This window comes from Sycon ciliatum, chromosome 8, assembly GCF_964019385.1.
Source record: "Sycon ciliatum chromosome 8, ocSycCili1.1, whole genome shotgun sequence".
NCBI classification, from domain to species: Eukaryota; Metazoa; Porifera; class Calcarea; order Leucosolenida; family Sycettidae; genus Sycon; species Sycon ciliatum.
In genome coordinates this window covers 10411339-10430408 of record NC_088650.1, presented here as the reverse complement: position 1 = coordinate 10430408, position 19070 = coordinate 10411339, and the positions used below count along the sequence as shown (strand labels likewise).

The 19070-nt window shown below is 47.4% G+C and overlaps 1 protein-coding gene and 1 long non-coding RNA gene across 4 annotated transcripts; both read left to right on the top strand.

Annotated features, from left to right (window-relative positions):
- On the top strand, positions 1–6933 carry LOC135823344 (uncharacterized). 3 transcript variants are annotated; one of them, XR_010554677.1, is made up of 6 exons: positions 1–276; positions 2128–2285; positions 3224–3299; positions 3759–3922; positions 4261–4314; positions 6826–6933. It is a non-coding gene; the product is annotated as an uncharacterized LOC135823344 (long non-coding RNA). The 3 variants fall into 3 exon arrangements; XR_010554678.1 differs by lacking the exon at positions 6826–6933 and adding an exon at positions 5854–6176 and having other exon boundaries at positions 3837–3922; XR_010554676.1 differs by lacking the exon at positions 6826–6933 and adding an exon at positions 5854–6176.
- Positions 6934–12473: 5540 nt separating this feature from the next.
- LOC135823548 (uncharacterized) lies at positions 12474–18564 on the top strand. The gene is made up of 7 exons (XM_065336390.1): positions 12474–12937; positions 13162–14936; positions 15125–15443; positions 15567–15769; positions 16035–16360; positions 16589–17340; positions 17574–18564. Exons 1-7 carry the CDS (start codon positions 12474–12476, stop codon positions 18562–18564), a joined length of 4830 nt encoding a protein of 1609 aa, XP_065192462.1.
- Positions 18565–19070: the final 506 nt, after the last annotated feature.

Below are 19070 nucleotides of genomic sequence, written 5' to 3'. Positions count from 1 at the left end.
GCAAGGGAGGTACATGTATAGGAATTTGATGGCTTGCGAGTGACAGCACGAGCCGAATTTATTGCCCGTGGAAGTACCCACGATAGGAATACACTGTTGGGAACATGGTGGCGCCGCTGACGGTACCTATGTAAGTGGAATTACTTTATTGGAAGTACCCACGACGGGGAAAATAGTCTCTCTAGTATTGTCGGTGAATGGCGATGGCTACTTTCCTCTGCTCAGAGAGAACCCCTGCATGTCCTTCGTCGTGATGCGAAAGAGCAGTGGATGCAGGTAAAGGCCGTGTCAGAGAATTTCGCCTAGTGCTGTGGCCAGGGTGAAAATAAATTAGGGCTGAAACGATCATTCAATAACTCCAAGCGATCAACCAATCTCTTTAGCGATGAATATCATTGTAACATAGAAAAATGTGGGCACAAGTTATGCAATCGAGTCCTCCAACTAAACCAGATTTCGAATAGTCAGACGTGCACAAGGCTAGCACAAAACTGACAAGGAGTATGAGTACTGAGACATTGAGATCAATTTTAATTGTTGGTTCATAATTATAGATTCTTTCCGGCTGTAGTCGTGCACCTCGAACACAAGACTATGAAGAAATTCCATGATGCCTTTGCTACATTAGCTGTGGCCACCAGTCAAACACTCTAAATATACCCAGGCTACCGCTCAGTGTTTGGTATTCTGTAAACATTTCAGACAATTGTGTCGACACCTGTAGACATCTGACTGGTCTAAAGCCTAGTTCACATTCGACGTAACACTGACGGTACAGGACGTAAGGGCCTGTCGGGACGGCTGGGGTGAGCTGTAAAATCTTTTACGATTCGTACGACACGACATGCTGCAGTCGTTGCGATGTTCTCCAGCGAACGGCGCGAGTCATAAGGCACAGTCCGTGACGGGGTGACTTTCGGACCTAATTTCTTGTTTTTCGGGACTTCTTTTCAATTATTTCTCCTTGAATGAAGCGAAATCAAATTCACAATACCAGTTTTTCATGGAGACAAAAAAAGTAGCCCTGAAAGTTGTGCCATTCGAATAGTAGCCCTAGGAAATGATAAAACAGTTCATCTGTCATTCTCCTAAACTATCCCTAAATACCATAAGTGACATGAGATCTTATCTTGCTAAAATTCAACTCAAGTCGTGTTAGCCATTCTGCGAGTTATCATGGGAAGCGCAGTGTTCGAAATCCTAAAAATTTCCTAGTACGAATCGGGAGTGGATGGCGCACGACGCCGCCTCCTGTTCTCACTCAAAATGCAGCCGTTTTGTACGCTTGCGTCTCCGTCTATGCCCGTCTACGGTATGAAAAGTTGAACTGATCCAACACTTCCCGTCGCTTCCCGATCCGTACGGTAGTATGGTTGCGTTCCCGTTCCTGGTGTTCACATTGGACGCCGTCAGACCGTCCTGTCGCTTCCCATCGATCCTTACGCCGCGTCCCGTCGAATTTGAACTAGGCTTTATCAATATGAACTAGAGGAGTTCATGTTGTTGTTTCTAGAACGAAGAATCAGGCTTGTCGTCACCCTTTGGCTTGAAGCTCTTATCACCAACTTCCGCAACGAATCAATCGAAAAGATACCGTCTTGACTCCCGATCTCTTTCATAGCCACGCATCAATATTACTGCGCTTGAAAGTACACGATTGCACTCGTATCCACAATTGGATGGAGTGCAAGGGCTAGAATACTGCCACTGGTATGCATGCATAAAAAATCGTTTGCATTCGCTTTGAACACTAACGATTATCGATTGCGCTCTTAAAACGATCGGTTTGCGAGTTATCTGTATACTTGTTTCAGCCCTAAATGCATTGCCCTCGTAGAGGACAGGGATGAGCAGTGATATGAGCAGGGATGTGAGTACTGATGTGCCTTTCGTCCTCATATTTTACAGAGAAGACGTCTGCCCCCAATAATAAAATTAATGTAGTAATGATAATGTGTTGCCCTTTCATCTTCTCAGGAGCCCTATGCCTTTGCCTTTTCTCCCCTGGACTGAATGGACTGGACGCTCTGTCCAGTAGTGTCCAGTAAATGATTTGTAGTGTAAGTTAGGGTGCGCTCTCTCTTGAGGATTTGCCCACCTTGATGATTGTGCTCTTCGTGTTATTAGAAAATGTCTCTACCTGCCAGGATGGTATAAGAGCACGAACTGAATCACCTGTTGGTGCAGAAGGCTTGGAGGACTGCTTTTGAAACAGTTGTTCAAATTTCCTGCACCTCTTCGTAGCCGTTGTCTGATTTCTGCATTCTGGGGAGACTGAAGTTAAGGTTAGTGAAGCTGCACAGTCCCCGTGGAAATGTTTATGCTGCAACTATTTACTGCTGACATGTATTTATGTATTTCAGGAATCTCCAGAGGGTGAAGGCTTGCTGCAAGCTCCGTCCCTTCAATGTCGTGATACATCCGTAGATCAGTCGTGTGCCTGTCCTGTGCTTTTATGAGCATGCTCCTTTGCACATGCCTTTGTCCTGTGCATGCGCGGGCGTGGGCGCGCGCGCGCGTGTGTGTGTGTGTGTGTGTGTGTGTGTGTGTGTGTGTGTGTGTGTACGCCAACGACACCGTCCGTGCACATGTGCATGGATGTGAGTTTGTGCGTTTGCCTTTGTTATATGCATACAGTATTATCAATTTATCATGCCTATACAAGCCTTGCCAGTGTCTCGATAGGAGAAGCAGATACATGATTACACCACTTGGGTTTTGACCTTCTTTGGCCGGGGCGAATGTCGAAGGAAAGACTCCCTCTGGGCCAAGGTGTTGGCGACAGTTGAGAGTTGTCCTCTATTTTGCAGCGGGGGACAGCATGGCATATTTGGTGCCGGAAAGAGTGCAGTTGCACTTTTCATGTTACTGTAAAATTTGCTAGGTCACTCCCTTGAAGCTGGAGACTGCTGATACTGCTGCTCAAACGGCTGCTGCTGTTACTCTCTGCTGCTACCATGGTCGTTGCTTTGTATCAATGGCGAAAATTCTCAGATGAGCTTTGGGTCCGGGCACTAGAACCCTGCTGCTGCCTCTGCAGCAGTTGTAGAAAGTTTTATAATACCAGTGTCGATGGTGAACTTCTGCTCTTTTTTTTTATCCCAGACACTTTGTGCTCAAGAGACTGTTAGGTCTTTGTGGTGTTGTCGTTGCTGTTTGGTTATACTAGTTGGCGTCTGTTTGGAAATATATTGTGCTTTTCTGTGTGTTCATGTGAACGTAGAAGCCCTCACCGAAACCAACACTACGTTGCTGTGTTGTTTTCTTCCAAGGTCGGGCACAGTAAAGGAGACGACTCTGTGAGTATATTCGCAGATGAATTTTGGGTTAATAGAATGCAGGTGCTGCTGCTCTTGTGCCGGGCTGTTGGTGACAATGATGGGGTGGATCATGCTTTCTCTTTATATACCTTTTGTATATTTGTGTGTAAGTAGGAGCACATACCAACACGTAATCTTTCTAAAGCCTAGTTCTCTTTCGACGCAACGCTGACGGTACGGGACGTAAGGGCCTGTGACGGCTGGGGTGAGCTGTAAAATCTTGTACAATTCGTACGACACGAAATGCTCCAGTCTTTGCGATGTTCAACAGCGAATGGTGCGAGTCATAAGGCACAGTCCGTGACGGGGTGACCGTCCCGGCGTTTCCCGTCGATCCTTATGTCGCGTCCCGTTGCGCCCCGTCGAATGTGAACTGGGCTTAACAATGGCATGGAGACAGTTTCAATTGCAGTTTAATGTTACTGCACTGCACTGCAGGTATCAAGGCACTACCCAGAGGGAGGATGTTGGCCTTCTCCTGATAAAAAAATGTCTTCTTTCTCATGGCGTGGCCAGGACTGCACTGACCCTACCATCCACTCTACCTCTCCGGAAAGGGACTTGACAACCAGTCAAGATGGATGTGCAGAGATATACCAGCGGTAAGTCACATGCTTAGGATATCCACTTGATGAAGGAAGGACAGGTGCTCAACTACTACACCAAAATGTGAGCATAAGGAGATGGGCTGATGGGTCATGGATGGGTGACAGGTCTTTGCCCGGTTGCTGGAGTATAACAACCTGGGTCTTTGATTGGTTTAGAAGCGGTCCGCTCTATTCGGGGTGCCATCCTCAATTAGACGGGCAGTGAAGATCTTGCAGGATCAATCGTAGAATATGGACATGTGGATGCGGGCAGCAGATCTGTAATTTCCAGTATCAAAGTTCAGTTGTATTTGCTTTTCTTTATTTTCTATTTGTGATGTTGTTCACTGCAGCTTCTAGCATTAACTGCCAATTTGCACTGACGCAGCAAGACTCCCAACAGTCAAGTATGTTTCATTGCATGCACTAGGATTACAGTAGAATGCCGATTATCCGAATGTCAACTGTCCAAACGGTCAATTATCCGAAATTCCTGTTTGCACTGAATTCAATTCAATAAGTCGACTTATACCGGTAAAATATGGTAACAGCGGGACTGTAGGGTGTGGCATTTCCATGATACAGTGGAAACTTTCACGATTTTTGGTGCAAACATAGGTCGGACGCTGCTCGATTGGATATACAATGCAGGTTCTTGGAACCACGGACACGACTCTTCGATTCAAGGATCACAACACTTCGGGATCTGAACGTTTTAGGTCCGGGAGCTGTTCGCGGTTTTGTCGCTTGTCACGGTTGTGGACTCATCGTTGTAGCATAAATGAGGCTGGACTATTCCAAGCGGAAAACTAAAATATTTCCTTCTCAAAGCACAATCACCGGCCCGGAGGAGCACACCTTCTCTAACTACATACCGGGTGCAGTACATGACACGTCCGTGTATTGACTAGTCTCTTGTACATTAATTTTAGATCTACCACACGACTCGCGTAGCGCTAGCACAGCAGTGCGGGTGTAGTCATGTACTACTACTACTACAGTACTGCCGGACGCCGAAGAACGGACCGCCGATGAACGGCCAGGCTATGATTTCGCTATTTTTTAAGAACGGTCTAGGTAGAAACGTGATGTACAATATGAATATGATGTACACTCAGACGTATAACTCTGCATAAATGTACATGTAAGACTGTACCATCGAATATGAACGAAACTGCTGTGTTCGCCAAAAATAAGAACGGGCTAGGCTAGAACCCTGACCCCGTTCTTCGGCGCCCGGCAGTACTGTAGTGTAATGTTCCGTATGTTTGTTGACTATGGCATGCACGCAGAAGCCAGCGGATGTAAAAAGTCCAACTCGGAAACGGCTAAAAACGGGGTATCCTCAAATTTTGCCGAGCTGAAAATCACAGGGTACATAGGGCTTGTAACAGTGAGTCGAATGCTCTTGGTACGAAGAAGCTGCGACAGATGGTTCTCAAATCGAACGCGTTTCGAATATTGGCCATTTTGCACACAAAAATATGGTGTGGCTACCTGGCTGCACACTGTGACCTTATCACCTGGATCAGGTAGACTGCGTGCTCGCTTTCGCTCATTTTCGATTGGGCGTATCTGACGAACCATGGACCGCAGCCTCCTCGGAAAAGAACATTCGACTCAGCGCCCCAAACTCTATGGGTCCTGAAATTAAAAAAATTCAGCAGACTTCCCCTATAATACGTAAGGCAGAACTTATTACAGTCCTTGATTAGAAGTTGACATATTCTTGTACGAATCCGGTGTCTTTTGTGAAAAGTGTATGCAAGCCTTTTAAAAAGCATCTCCCACCAGGCATTCGATCGAATTTTTCATGGCGTGGAGATTTGTTACGGCGTGAACCGATGCTTGGCGTGTAGAATTTGCTTTTTGATGTGTTCTTTGGAAGATGCAGTCTTAAAAATGGTGTGGATGTCTTTGTTTCTGTCCTTCTGCTGTCCTCGTAGAAAGAATAATATAGACGTGCAGAAAATGTAGGAGAGCGATGACATCAGAAGGACACTCTCAGGTTCAGGGTACCTGTACCGCCCCAATAAATTGGGTCAGATCCCAAAACGAGGTTGGCCGAAGCAAAAAAAATAGAAGAGCCTGCCTTGAATTGAATATGAGGAAGAAGAAGAAGACAAAGAAAGAAAAAGAGTAGGAATTTGCTTGTGTAAACTTTGTTTCCTCTGTCTAGGCTGCCATCGCATTATAGCAGCCAACAGTGTGTGTGTGTGTGTGTGTGTGTGTGTGTGTGTGTGTGTGTGTGTGTGTGTGTGTGTGTGTGTGTGTGTGTGTGTGTGTGTGGAAAAGACCAAAAATAGGGATTCACTGGCCAGAAAAATCACTTCAAATAGCTGTATGGTGTAGACCAGGCTGAATAGTGACGGTCAATTCTTCAGCCTTGCAAGCTGTTGAATGGTGCAATCCCAGCACAAGTTGCTATGGCTTCTGTCGTAGCATTGCTATCATCGCCTCCGGCGATGGGCATCAAAGGTCAAGGTCAAAGGTGTGTGTGTGTGTGTGTGTGTGTGTGTGTGTGTGTGTGTGTGTGTGTGTGTGTGTGTGTGTGTGTGTGTGTGTGTGTGTGTGTGTGTGTGTGTGTGTGTGTGTGTGTGTGTGTGTGTGTGTGTGTGTGTGTGTGTGTGTGTGTGTGTGTGTGTGTGTGTGTGTGTGTGTGTGTGTGTGTGTGTGTGTGTGTGTGTGTGTGTGTGTGTGTGTGTGCGTGCGCGCGTGCGTATGTGTGCATATGTGTGCATATGTGTGTGTGTGTTTGCGTCTGTGTGCACACGCTTGTGTGTGTGTGTGTTTGCATGTGTGTATATTCTGCTAATCTTGACTTAAATTTCCACATCTGGGCATATTGTGTTCTGCATGTGAATTTATCTTCATTAACTTGTGCACTACGTTCCTTTCTTCACGTTACGGCACTTTAGTATCGTTTTACTTGAACATCATACTCTCGCCCAACTTTGTTTCACCAACAAAGGTTTATTCTCCAAAGTATTTCTAATTGATTGTGTATGAGTTTCATACTACTGTCAGGGGCGTCGGAAGGTATTTTAGTGTGGTACGGTCAGCCATCTGAAGTACAATTGACTCGTGGGGGAGTGGTGGCTGAGCCGAAATTTTTTGAATTTTAGATCCCAGATCAGTGTATTTTGTTGACTCACGGGTATCTGGGGCAAAAAGTGGTACGGTCAATACCGTAGTGACCGTACCGTGTGCGACGCCCCTGACTGTTGGAATCCACCAGCTGTGTTTCCTTGAGGGGCGGATCCTTACCTGGGATGTGTTTTCTTATTCCTGGCAGCAGAAAGAGCTCTACAATATGTATATAATTTAAGAATAGAATTTGATGTACAGGAGAGTGCCAATTATCCCCACCCCTCGGGACGCGGGCTGTCTCCAGAGGGTTCAGATGAGAAGAATGTTCGGATAAGAGAGCAGTCACACATCTATCTAAATCATGCATATTCCAGCATGTTTTCATCATTTTCGTTCTCTTCAGCAGTGAAACAGGAACTAGGTGCACTCATGCTCCTCTAAATTAATGACACTATTATTACACATTTTGACTCAAACCTGTTTTAATACATCTTGTGAATCGCTTCAATGGTGCCCCGAGCGACGAAAATCACTAACTTTGAAACTCATCTTCTACCCCTCAATTAAATGCAAGCAATTATTTTGGATAATTAATCATTTGGATAGTTGACATTAGGATAATCGGCACATTGTGTGTGATGGGGGGGGGGGGGGAGGAAGAGGAGGAGGCTGCGAGAGGCCGTGGTGGACGTGTACCGGCTTGTGCACAGCCTGGAAATAGCCTCACTTTAGATGTATGCACATTCAAACGGTGGATGCTTCCCGCCATCCTTTTCCCCCTCTTTTTCCTTTTCCCGCCATTCTTTACCCCCTCTTTTTCAATTTCCCGCTCTTCTTTTCCCCCTCTTTTTCCCCCTTTTTCTCCCCTTTTCCCCCTTTTCTGCGAGAAGATTAGCCCCCTCCTTGTGCCATGTATGTGTTGTACAGTGTACTCTCAGTTGACATGCCCCCTTTCGAACCCAGACAATCTTTTCGGGATTGGTCTATTTACAAACGTGGATCTGCCGACACTGTGCTGTCGACGACATGTCCGGCAAGGCACCTTGTGTGAAAGCAAGGAACGCTTTTTTTTAGAAAGGAAGCTTCTTCTCGATCTCCAAAATTTAAAAAAAATTTTAAATTATTCCTTCTGAAAATATCATCGCGTTCTTGACCTCGAAGCTGACTGCTGAATGCGATTAGGAAAGAAGATTCCTGAAGATGCACCAGACTGATTCTGGCAAGCCGTCTGTCGTCTGGATATGCACTGTTGTTCGTCATGGTCAGCAATCTTCGACGTTCGTCCTTTCGTTTTCCTGACCACGATGATGACAAGCAGCTCTCATGCTCAGGTTAGTGCTACTTGTATGTCTGGGCACACAACACATCTGAGATGCACCCACTGACGTTATCGTACTGAAGAATGCAGCAAGGGTTCCTCGGATTTTCTTGATTTCGGAACAAATTTCCTTCACTTTCACCCTCTCCGTCTCTTCCCCATGCCCTCCATGCATGCACAATCGAGTTTCCATTTCAAATGTTGTTTTTACTTTGGCAGTGCGTTCGATAACGTTAGGACAGTCTAAGGGTGCGTTCTTAAATCCTCTCGGAAAAGTTGGAGACTCTCCGAAAAGTTCGAGAGCTGTTCTTATATCCTCTCGGAATTTTAGGAGGCTCTCCAAAGCTCTCGAAGCTCTCCAAGCTTCAGAGGTGGTTGAAACTCGGAGATTCCCGCGGTTTCGGATCAGCGCATGCGAACTAGGCTAAAAGCCACGTGTTGATCATGAGTGTACGCATTTCCCTTTTCACATACGGACAGCGCATACTATTTTCGTGGCACTCAAGATCACGGTCCCTTTGGCGCCCCATTTTGCTTGACATCTGCAAAATATCTCCGAATTCTTCGAGACCCGTTCTTGAAGAATCCCAGTTTCTTCGACTTCTCTTTTCTTCTTCTTCTAGAAGCTGTAGAATTTAAGAACGCACCCCAAGTTAGGTGTTCTTCTCTTCAGGCTTATTGGGCCTGTAAAAATTCTAAAAAATAGCTTCCAACTGCTAAACGCAGGTCCCTATGAATACGGTTCTGCTGGGCAATGATGTTTGCACCAATCTACACTCTATGCAGCTGTCACAGCAGCCACAACTGATCCTCTCTCTCTCTCTCTCTCTCTCTCTCTCTCTCTCTCTCTCTCTCTCTCTCTCTCTCTCTCTCTCTCTCTGATTTTGATAAAGCCAATCTTTAAATCGCTGTTGCACAGGATCTCGGGTGGGAAGAAGCGATGAATCGATACATGGCAGTGTGAATAAAAGAAGAACAAATTCACAGTGCACGTGAGACTCGGTTAGAAAGACTGAGTTTCTGCATTCGTAAGAACGTCACACCCCGGGATCATGATAAAGAAAATATAGATCGTCAACATGACTGCAAGAACCAAAAAAGTATTTGATCTTCCAGCCCGCTTAGCCTGGCACTACCATACTACAGTCCATTTCAAAACTATAGACGCGTACCTAGGCAAAAACCGTTATGCCAGCATCTATACCACATAAAATCTGTGATCACTTTGTGCATAAATTTTTCCAAATTGGGCATCTGTTATCCAATCCTTTAGAAACTATATGAGAGTAATTGTGGAGCGATCCTGAGCAATATTCCGAAAACTATTCTCAAAAAGTTCCAGCCAAATTTGATATATGGGCCGCGATCAGCTAAAACACGTCTTTGGGGTTTCGTAAAAAAAGTTGGGAAATGACGAAATGAAAAAAATGTTTTTTTGGAGCGCGTTCACTCTGCACTTCATTCAAATGATTCATGATGTGGCGATCATCTTCTCAAATTTTGTTCAAACACTTGTTTGGCGTTCTACTTCAAGTAGCTGGCGAGCGAAGACTGACAATGTCCGCATCTAGTGATACTAGAGCAGCTCGCAGGGCCAGACGATCGCTGTGCATGGCCCAGGTTTGTTCAGGTGTCTGCAAGTCCGTGGCGGCAGGTCTGCAGAGCGACGCTGACAATATTATTTGTTGGGATCTCATTGATGTTGATGTCGACAGTAAAGCTGAATCGTCCCCGTCGTCTCCAGTAGCGAAGAGGCACAAGTTGTGGGCTAGTACATAATCATTTAGGCGGCGAACCGGCTGCCTTACGACGTTACTTGCGTTCAGCTCTCATGAGGCGTCTGACGCAATCTCGGAAACGCAGGCGATGATCGAAAGTGTCACTGCCAGAATCGAAAGAGTATGCAAGTGCAACGCCGCCCAGCGCATCGTGTTGCTTTCCAGGAAGAACTTGGGCCATGCCTTTGAACTGATGTCGTTGACATGCTCAAGTCGGTGTCAACATCTTTAGTTCCGTTGTATTGTGCTCCGCCACAAAAGCCACTAAGGCTGTGTTTACATGAGAAATTTCAACCCGGGTCGAGTTCAGCCCGGGTTGAAAGTCTGTACGATAGACAAAAGAGGTGAGCGTTTACATGAAGACAGTTGACCCGGGTCAAATACTGATATGCCGCCAAAAGTCCACTTCTAGAGTCCTGTATGGTCACGTGAATCCGTTCGCGCGAAATTTGCATGTGCAGTCCTGTTCAAACCTGGCGCGAGATACGCACAGAAGTACGTTTGTACGATTTTCTTGACCCGGGTTGGTTTCAACCCTCCCCTTGGGGGGAGGGTTGAAATCAACCCGGGGCGAAATTTCAACCCGGGTCAAGCGCAATGCGTCATGTAAACGCGCCATTCACTTTGTGCACATGGCGGGTTGAAATCTGACCCGGGTCGAACTCAACCCGGGTTGAAACGCCTCATGTAAACACAGCCTAAGTAATAGTTTGTCTCTTTGTGTCAGACTGTGCGAAAACTGTCATTTCCTATTTCAAAGTACATATTTTGAAAGCGGTGTTTGGGGCACTTGTAGACTACTTTTCTGCCCTGTATCACCTTCAAGAGGTCAAGTAAGGTCCAAAGAACTGTTTTCTGGAGGAAAACAAAATTTGAAAATTTTCACCCTAAGACATGTTTTAGCTGGTTGTGGCCCATATTTCAAAAACCCTACGCGTCTATAGTTTTGAAATGCACTGTAGCAGTGCTACCAAGTACCAGCCCTCCATATTTTTCTGTATTTGTACGGAAAATCACTCCTTGTCCGCACTACAGAATTTGAGCAAATGGTATAGAAAATCGAAGAGGATCAATCAGCTGTGTAGAAGCATTGCAAGTGTAAGCTGGGCGATGAATAGTCTTGTACCAAAGCGAGTGCATGCCGTACCACGACAACATGTACATGTAGCACAAAAAAATAATGTCGTTAGTGCAAGTCACACATGTTTTACACTACCAAATGCAGCCACCGACATGCATGTGCGTGTCAAAAAACTTTGTAGTGCAAGTATGCATGCAATGTACACGGCAGTACGCAACACACTGCAAGATACGGAAAATCAGAAGTCTGAGTGCGCAAAACAGACTCAATTGGTGGGCAGCTCTGTACTGGCCTGTACGGAGGGAGTGAATCTCAATGTGTGCAATGCACGCACTTCGGCCGACAGTGAAAACTGTGCATGTCGTGTAGGTTTGCAGGATGAATGTGTGTCCTTTAAGACAAGCGCCTGAGTGGAGTAGCCCGCCGAAAGAAGAGTACTTGACACCGCGAAGTGGAGTCCGCGCATACAACAGTGAGGGGGTAAAATTAGCTATGACTGATTCTGCATGTGTGTCACATTACTCTAGCAGATAGGCACACGTGTTGTTCCAAAAAGATGCTTATGTCAGTGTCTGAATATGTCATGTACCAGGTAATATTGTTGCCAGGATCTCGCGGTGAGAGTCAGACTTGGATATGGTATCAATTAGGGGTGAAACGATTACACTTTTCAACTATCGGTTAACCTACCCTTGCATCGATTCGATTATCGATTATGATATCGATTACTGTGTCCTAGAAATTGTCGCGCCAGACCAGCACAAAGCATGCCGTGTTGACATATACATATACATGTACATACACACATGCAGATAAACCGGGTACTCTACACAATGCAGTGGCACATCACGTGCAGGTGCAGACAGTCAGTTTTTTATTTTTTTATTTTTTTCACAGCCCTACTGGAAAACACATGGACATAGTACAGGATCCGAAGCTCAAAAATAAAATTGGGTCTGCCACTTCACTCCGAGTATTTGCCGCTTTCAGAGCTGATAGGTGATGGTTATAGAAGGTCAATTTTGTTTGTTGGCCCTTCTGAATCGGGGAAGGAGACGAGCGGCGAGAGGGTTTTCGTCGACGATTTCGCAAGCCTTCTCAAGCGTTCTCAAGGAGGTCGCAAATTTATTTTCGCCGTGCGTCCGTACGCGCATGGCTTGAGCATGCACACATTGCGCACCCACGACAAACATTTGAAAAATTTAGGAAATGACGACGCCGTAGAAAATGACGACGCTGGCCGGGGAACTTATTTGAGGAAGCACGAGGTCTTTCAATTTCAATCCCACGCGAGTAAGCATGGAGGAAGACGAGAATTGTGCCTCCTGTGCACAAAGTCCAGGTAGTGTTGGGCATTTAGTGGCTTCAGCCAGTACTCAGGTTTCGGAAATTTCGTGGGGCTCATGTTTGTGCCACTGTGTGAAGATCGAAGGAAGCGAAAAGGAGGAGAAAGTAAATTTCACGAACACCAGCTGGTCTCGAGTGGTATCTGCTGCCAAAATTCGCCAGGACGGCACATGGGCCTTTCTCTGCCAGGAGCAGTGTAGCACGGATGAGAGCACCCCGCGTGGCTGGTACCATAGGCGCTGCTATGCAGCCTACACCCACAAGAAGACTCTGAGTCGTTTTGAGGGAGAGGAGAGTGGTGGCCTTGCCAGCAATGTTGACGCAGAGGAGGTGGGTGACGCAGATGCCTGTGAGGATGAACCTCCCAAGAAGCGTGTTATGACACGAAGCAAAGTGACAACCATCGACATCACTCTGTGTATAATATGTCAACAAAAAACAAAAAAAAGAACAGGAAAGCTGAACCGCTTACCCTCTGTTCAGAATTCCGTGCTGGCGAAAGCCTGATCCGTGCGGCAAATGCACGTGGAGATGAAGCAGGCCAGCGGATTTTACTTACCCTCCAGGAGGGCAGTCCCGATTGTGTAGCATCGGACATATGCTACCATTTCTGCTGCTACCGTAACTACACTCATTCTAGCACGGTGGCAGCACTGGAGGCAAAGAAGACGACGGCAGTTGCAGACGACAATGTGTACGATAGAGCCTTTGAGTGGCTGGCTGTATGCATGGAGAAGGAGCTCTTCAGTGAGACAGAAATACGAGCGATGCGTATGGACAGCCTGACGTCCAAGTACAGCGCCAAGCTGGCAGAGCTCGGAGCTGCAAGTCAATACCGACGATGGCTGCTGAAGAAGCGCCTGTTGGAGCATTTTGGAAAACGCATCAACTTCGTCCATCCTGGTCCATTGTCACCCGAGAGCGTTGTAAGCAGCTCCTTGACAGAATCACAACTGCTACAAGTAGTTGGTGCAGCAGTAGCCAAGGCTGAGGCAGCCCAGCAGTGCGCCGACGAATATGCTGGAGATGATATGGCGGATGAAGATGCACCTCCAGCTATTGATAGCAGCTGCAAGGTACATGCCTTCCACACAGCCATGGCTCTGAACAACGCCATCCGTGATCAGCAGCCCACAATACCCACCATGCCACATGCCAGTGATATCATAAATGAGAATGCGCCAGTGCCAGACATCCTCTACAATGTGCTTGCCATGACCATTGTCGGCCCTGAGAAGTGTGACATTGGTGACCTGACGGACTCCCGTGTCCATGTCCCTGCCGACATCCATTGCAAGATTTTGGCAATTGCTGAGGATATTGTGTATGCTGCAACTCGTGGATCTATTCTGACACCAAAGCACGTAGCTTTGGCGCTTACTGTCCACCACCACACGAGGAGCAAGCACATGGTGGATCTTCTCAACCAGTTCGGCCATGGCATATCATATTCAAAGCTGCGAGAAGTAGAAACCGGGTATTCTCTCGAAGTAGCAGGAAGTTCCGCAGCCAGCAGTGTTGTAGTACCCCGTGGCATTTCCCAGCATGGAGGTGATGTTCATTTCTGCTGGGACAATAACGACCTCAACGAGGAAACTCTGAGTGGCCAAGGGACGACACACTGCACCAACGGCATTGTGCTCCAGCACTCGCTGCCCTTCCAGGACGATCCGTGTCCACCAGAAAGTACGAGCCGTGCCGAGCCAGGTAACCAACGCCGACCGCGAAGTGTTGCCCCACCTGCAGTTCCGAGCCTAGAATACAACTGCGGTGCGAGACCAAGACCTCCTCCAATGGCCCATCCAGTTCCTGATGCACAAGGCTCGATTGACCCATTTCTCACTGTGGCATCGATTGACCTGATTTGGTTCTTGTTGCGCGCAGACCAGACGGTATCACCGAAGTTTGGTAGACCTGATGACGAGTCACAACTGGTACCCGCATGGTCCGGCTTCAATGCTGAACTGAACCAGTCAACCGCGCCAGGGACACCAACAACAGTCGGTTACCTGCCGATCATCCCAGCATCGCCTACAGCCATGAGCACAGTTTATGAGCTTGTTGTCCGGTCCCTCCGCACATCGAAGAAGCTGAATCAGCCACATTGTATCATCACCGCCGACCAAGCAGTTTATGCCAAAGCTGTGGAAGTTTGCTGGAAAAATGCTGAGCTGAAGGATGTAGTCCTCCGCATGGGTGCATTCCATACGTCGTGTGCCTTCCTTGCTGTTCTTGGGAAGAGGTTTGGCAGTGCTGGCTTGGAAGACCTCCTCGTCGAGTCAGGCGTAGTTGGCAGCAATGCGTGCAAGCAGGTGATGGCCGGCAAGCATTACAACCGCGGTGTTCGCCTCCATAAGCTTGCCTTTGAGTGTCTGCTGGGAGTGAACTGGAAGCTGTACGAGGACAGCATTGAAGGTGAGGGGACAGAAACATAGGAGTTGTGCTGCAAACTTTCTTTATTGCATTCCATCTGTGCACACTAGACGAAGTGAAGTAGTTTGAGAAATGGTGCCTGTTGTTCTCACTCCAGTGGTCTGCATGTAGCACTTTGTGTTCTAATTTTCTGACCTATGTACATGTGCATGTGTGCTCATGTATTGAAGGTGGAGGAGACACGGTGTCAAGCGATCTTGAAGGAACTTTGTCAGCATTGCGCACATCTGGTATATTTGATGGTGCTGAGTCAGTAACAAGTTCATCCAGCTACCAGAAACTTGAGCAAGGGTACCGAAAGCATGTTCAGCTGCAACGCACCAGCCCAGCATCACCCATGGCCCAGTTTTGGCTAACATACCTCGACATGGTTGGCCTGCTGCTTCAATTCATCCGAGCTACGCGGACAGGGAACTGGTCGCTACATCTGGCATGCATAGAGAACATGTTGCCATGGTTCTTTGCATACGATCGACAGAACTACTCCAGGTGAGATGCTTGGGCCCTTCATTAAGTTATCAGCTGTGTGACCGACGCAATTAAAACATTTTGCTTCAAATGCGAATCATTCAGTTCTCCTAAATTGAGTTCTCATTACATTGTGCTTCACAGGTACCTGTCGCTGTATTGGCAACAAATGCGTCAACTGCCTGCTACCAACCCTCCTGCCCACAAAGCCCTATCAGGAGGTTGCTTCTCTGTTGCAAGGTCTACGAACAGCTTCTCGAAGGTGGCTGTTGATCAGTGCATTGAACAGACCATCAACCGGCAAAGCAAGTCACATGGAGGACTCATTGGCTTCAGCCGCAACCCAGGTAAGGGCAAAAATTCGTAACAACTGACCAAACTTCAAATTATCCAATAGAACATACATGTACACTGATGGGGAGATACTTCCTGATGATCCCACATGCAAGATCAAACAGTAAGCAACCAATGTACACTATGCAAACACAGTGCTGCCCACCTGCATCACGAATAGGAAATGATTCGACTCTAATGTGATCCTGAACAGTTGTGGATTACATGTACATGATGATGTATTTCTCCTTCCCTTTTCTGTATAATTGTCCTATAAAGGAACTGTTCACCGCTGGGTGCTCACAGCTCACGAGCGAGCGGCTGTTGCAAGTGCATGTAACGACCTCGTCAAAGCGGAGGACTATGATGGCACAGCACGTCCACACAAGGACAACACAGACAGCAGAATGAAACGGGATCAAAGCGACTATGGGAAGCTCGAAAAGCGGTTGGCAGAGTTCAGCCATCCGTTCCTTGGTGAAGATTTGATCAGCCTCTCCAGTGGGAAAGTCTGTTCTGCTCAAGCAACCTCCGATCTCCTATCCAGTCACACGCAGGGAAAGAGTGCAATGAGCAAGTTCGTGGCAGACCGCTTGGAGAGTCAGGTAAGACGGTTATGATTTTGCAGCACACCATGTTAAAAGTCTTGACGTGTGGATATATGATAGGATGCATGTTTTGGTGACATACTTTGTTACCAAACACATTGAAATCAAAAGTGACGCTGTAGGGGATGTTATAATTCCGTTCTGTACTCCGTAATCCATGCACTACGTTCTAAGTTGTCAACCCATTTGTGTGTGTGTGCATGCGTGACTTGTTTCTTCCTACAGGCAGTTGATTTCTTCACACCGATATCACGGCTGAACCTGAAGACGTTCTCGGAAACCAAATCTGCAGCAAAGAAGTCTTCCAAGACAACAGCGATCGTGGCAGATAGGAGCTTATTCGGCCGGCTACTAGTTATGGCTCAATCAAGGTCATTCGACTTGAAGGAACTCTTCCAGCATGAGCTTGGACCAGTCCCATGGGCCCTGGCCAACGCAGACGGATCCCTTGTGAAGACTCCAAAGAGTAAGCTGCTGCTTGCTCTTGAGAAGAAAGTTGACCCACTGGAGTCAGTTCCGCGTGGTCCTGCCATTATGGTCGACGCGATGGCATTACTGCAGAGCTACACATCTGCGCCACCGACATTCGGACAGCTCAGCGAACAAGTCTTCAAGCAGCTAGTCTCCTACCTTCCAGCTACACCTCCAGCACGAGTTGACTTCGTAGCAGATCAATACCACACTGCGTCGATTAAGTCGTGCGAGCGCTCAAAGCGAACGGCCTCAACTGAGCCCCTGCGAGTGGCAGTACAACGTCCAGACCAGGCTATTCCTACTCAGTGGAAGCGGTTCATGGCAAGCGGAGCGAATAAGGCCGGCCTAATCCAGTTCTTCGCTGACCATTGGAGTTCTACACCGGAGCTCAAGGCAACATTGGGTGTCAGTCGCAGTGTATTCATAACCGTGGGACAGCAGTGCTACGTGTTGCAAGAAGAAGAAGGGAAATCGACACTTTCACGGCACCAGGCAGTGTCCAGGTTAGTATTATGAAAGACAAACAGTACAATGTCATGTTTATTGCGACTTTGACTATTGTCAAGCAAGTGGTATAAAACATTTGCTGCATATTGGTCCCACAAGTACAAGTAGGATATTGCTGATGGATTGAATTCAGTGATGAAAATCACATAATCTGGCAGAGCCATGTTATCGTTCTCTGAATGCCCGGGAAATCATTTTGCTCTTTTTACAATTTTGATCATGTTCACAGGTTGACCAGCAATCATGAGGAAGCAGACACCCGGCTGATCCTTCATGCCGCTGATGCTGTGCAGCAAGGATTCCCAGATGTTGTCATTCGGTCGCCAGACACGGATGTAGCCGTGATTGCCATTGGCTCCGCTAGCAGCATTCCCGGTCGGCTCATATTCCAGACTGGCACGCAGCAACGGAGGCGGTTCATCGACCTTACCCAGCTGTCACAGAAGCTGGGCCCCCTGGTTTCGTCTGCAATTGTTGGACTGCATGCTCTTACTGGGTGTGACAGTGTCAGTTCCTTTTCTGGGAAGGGAAAGACTGCTCCGCTGAAGCTGCTCCTGTCAAGCACGCGAATGGCAGAGGCACTGGCGACACTGGGTGTCAATGCTACATCGGATGACCAGCTGCTTTCTGAATGTGAGTGGTTTGCGTGTGCCTTGTATGGCAATCCTGGCCAGCAAGACATCAACAGCCTGCGCTACCAAAAGTTCTGTGCGGCCACATCCTGTGCTCCGCACAAACTACCGCCCTCACGCGACGCTCTCCATCAACATGTGGCCAGGGCTAACTACCAGGCCCACATTTGGCGGAGCGCCACCACTGCGATGCCAGAAGTACCGAGTCCAGTGGGCCATGGCTGGCAGTCGGAGACTGACGGCACGCTTTCCATCTCCTGGATGCTGCAGCGCGTCGCTCCTGCTGACATACTAAAACTGGTGAGCTGTGGGTGCAAGACAAGGCACTGCAAAAGTCAGCACTGTTCGTGCAAGAAGGCGTCCTTGGCTTGCACGGACATCTGCTCGTGCTGCTCATGCGCCAATCCGTTTGGGGCCGTACTCGAACAGAACGACAGCTCCGGTGCCGCAGATGTGGGAACAACTGCATGTGAAGGCGACCAAAACAGTGAGAGCGAGGAAAGTACTGGTGCTGACGACTTTGAAGAGTCTGACTCCAGCTCAGATTCTGATGAGGATCCAGATCAGGAGTTTGACGACTCGCTGTAGACACTGGCAACTGCACCGTCCTCCCCTGGTCCAAGCCACCCATTGTGTTTGTGAATTATGGCTATGGCTGTCAACACACCTAACCTGTTCACACATTGTATATAAACTGCTTGTACATAGCTTGGCTTCTAAAGCGATGACGCTATCATCCTACATTTTATTCCAATGTACATATTAAACTGGGCATATTGTCCATGAATTGCACAGCACTGGACATGTCTTCCTTACTACAGTTGTAGTATTTATTTATTTCATTTTCGATTGAGTAGTGACTACAATGCGTTTATATCATTTCTAGTCCTCTCTAACTCTAATTTAATCGAGTGCTATTGAAGGTGTGTGTGCCTGAGAGAGAAGCAGGGAAAGGGTCCAAGCTTACCTTTGCAGAATGATAGGTAAGGTGTCCCTCGTATCGATCGTATCAACGAAATTCCAATCAAGAAAACATTTGAGATCACTCGCGAAACGGCGTCAAACTACACGACACGACGGGTAGTTTGTTGGCT

Coding starts and splice junctions, on each gene's coding strand:
- LOC135823548 (XM_065336390.1), top strand. CDS start 12,474: ATGGAGGAAGACGAGAATTGTGCCTCCTGTGCACAAAGTCCAGGTAGT. Junction 14,937..15,124: donor GTACGAGGACAGCATTGAAG/GTGAGGGGACAG, acceptor CATGTATTGAAG/GTGGAGGAGACACGGTGTCA. Junction 15,770..16,034: donor TGGCTTCAGCCGCAACCCAG/GTAAGGGCAAAA, acceptor TGTCCTATAAAG/GAACTGTTCACCGCTGGGTG.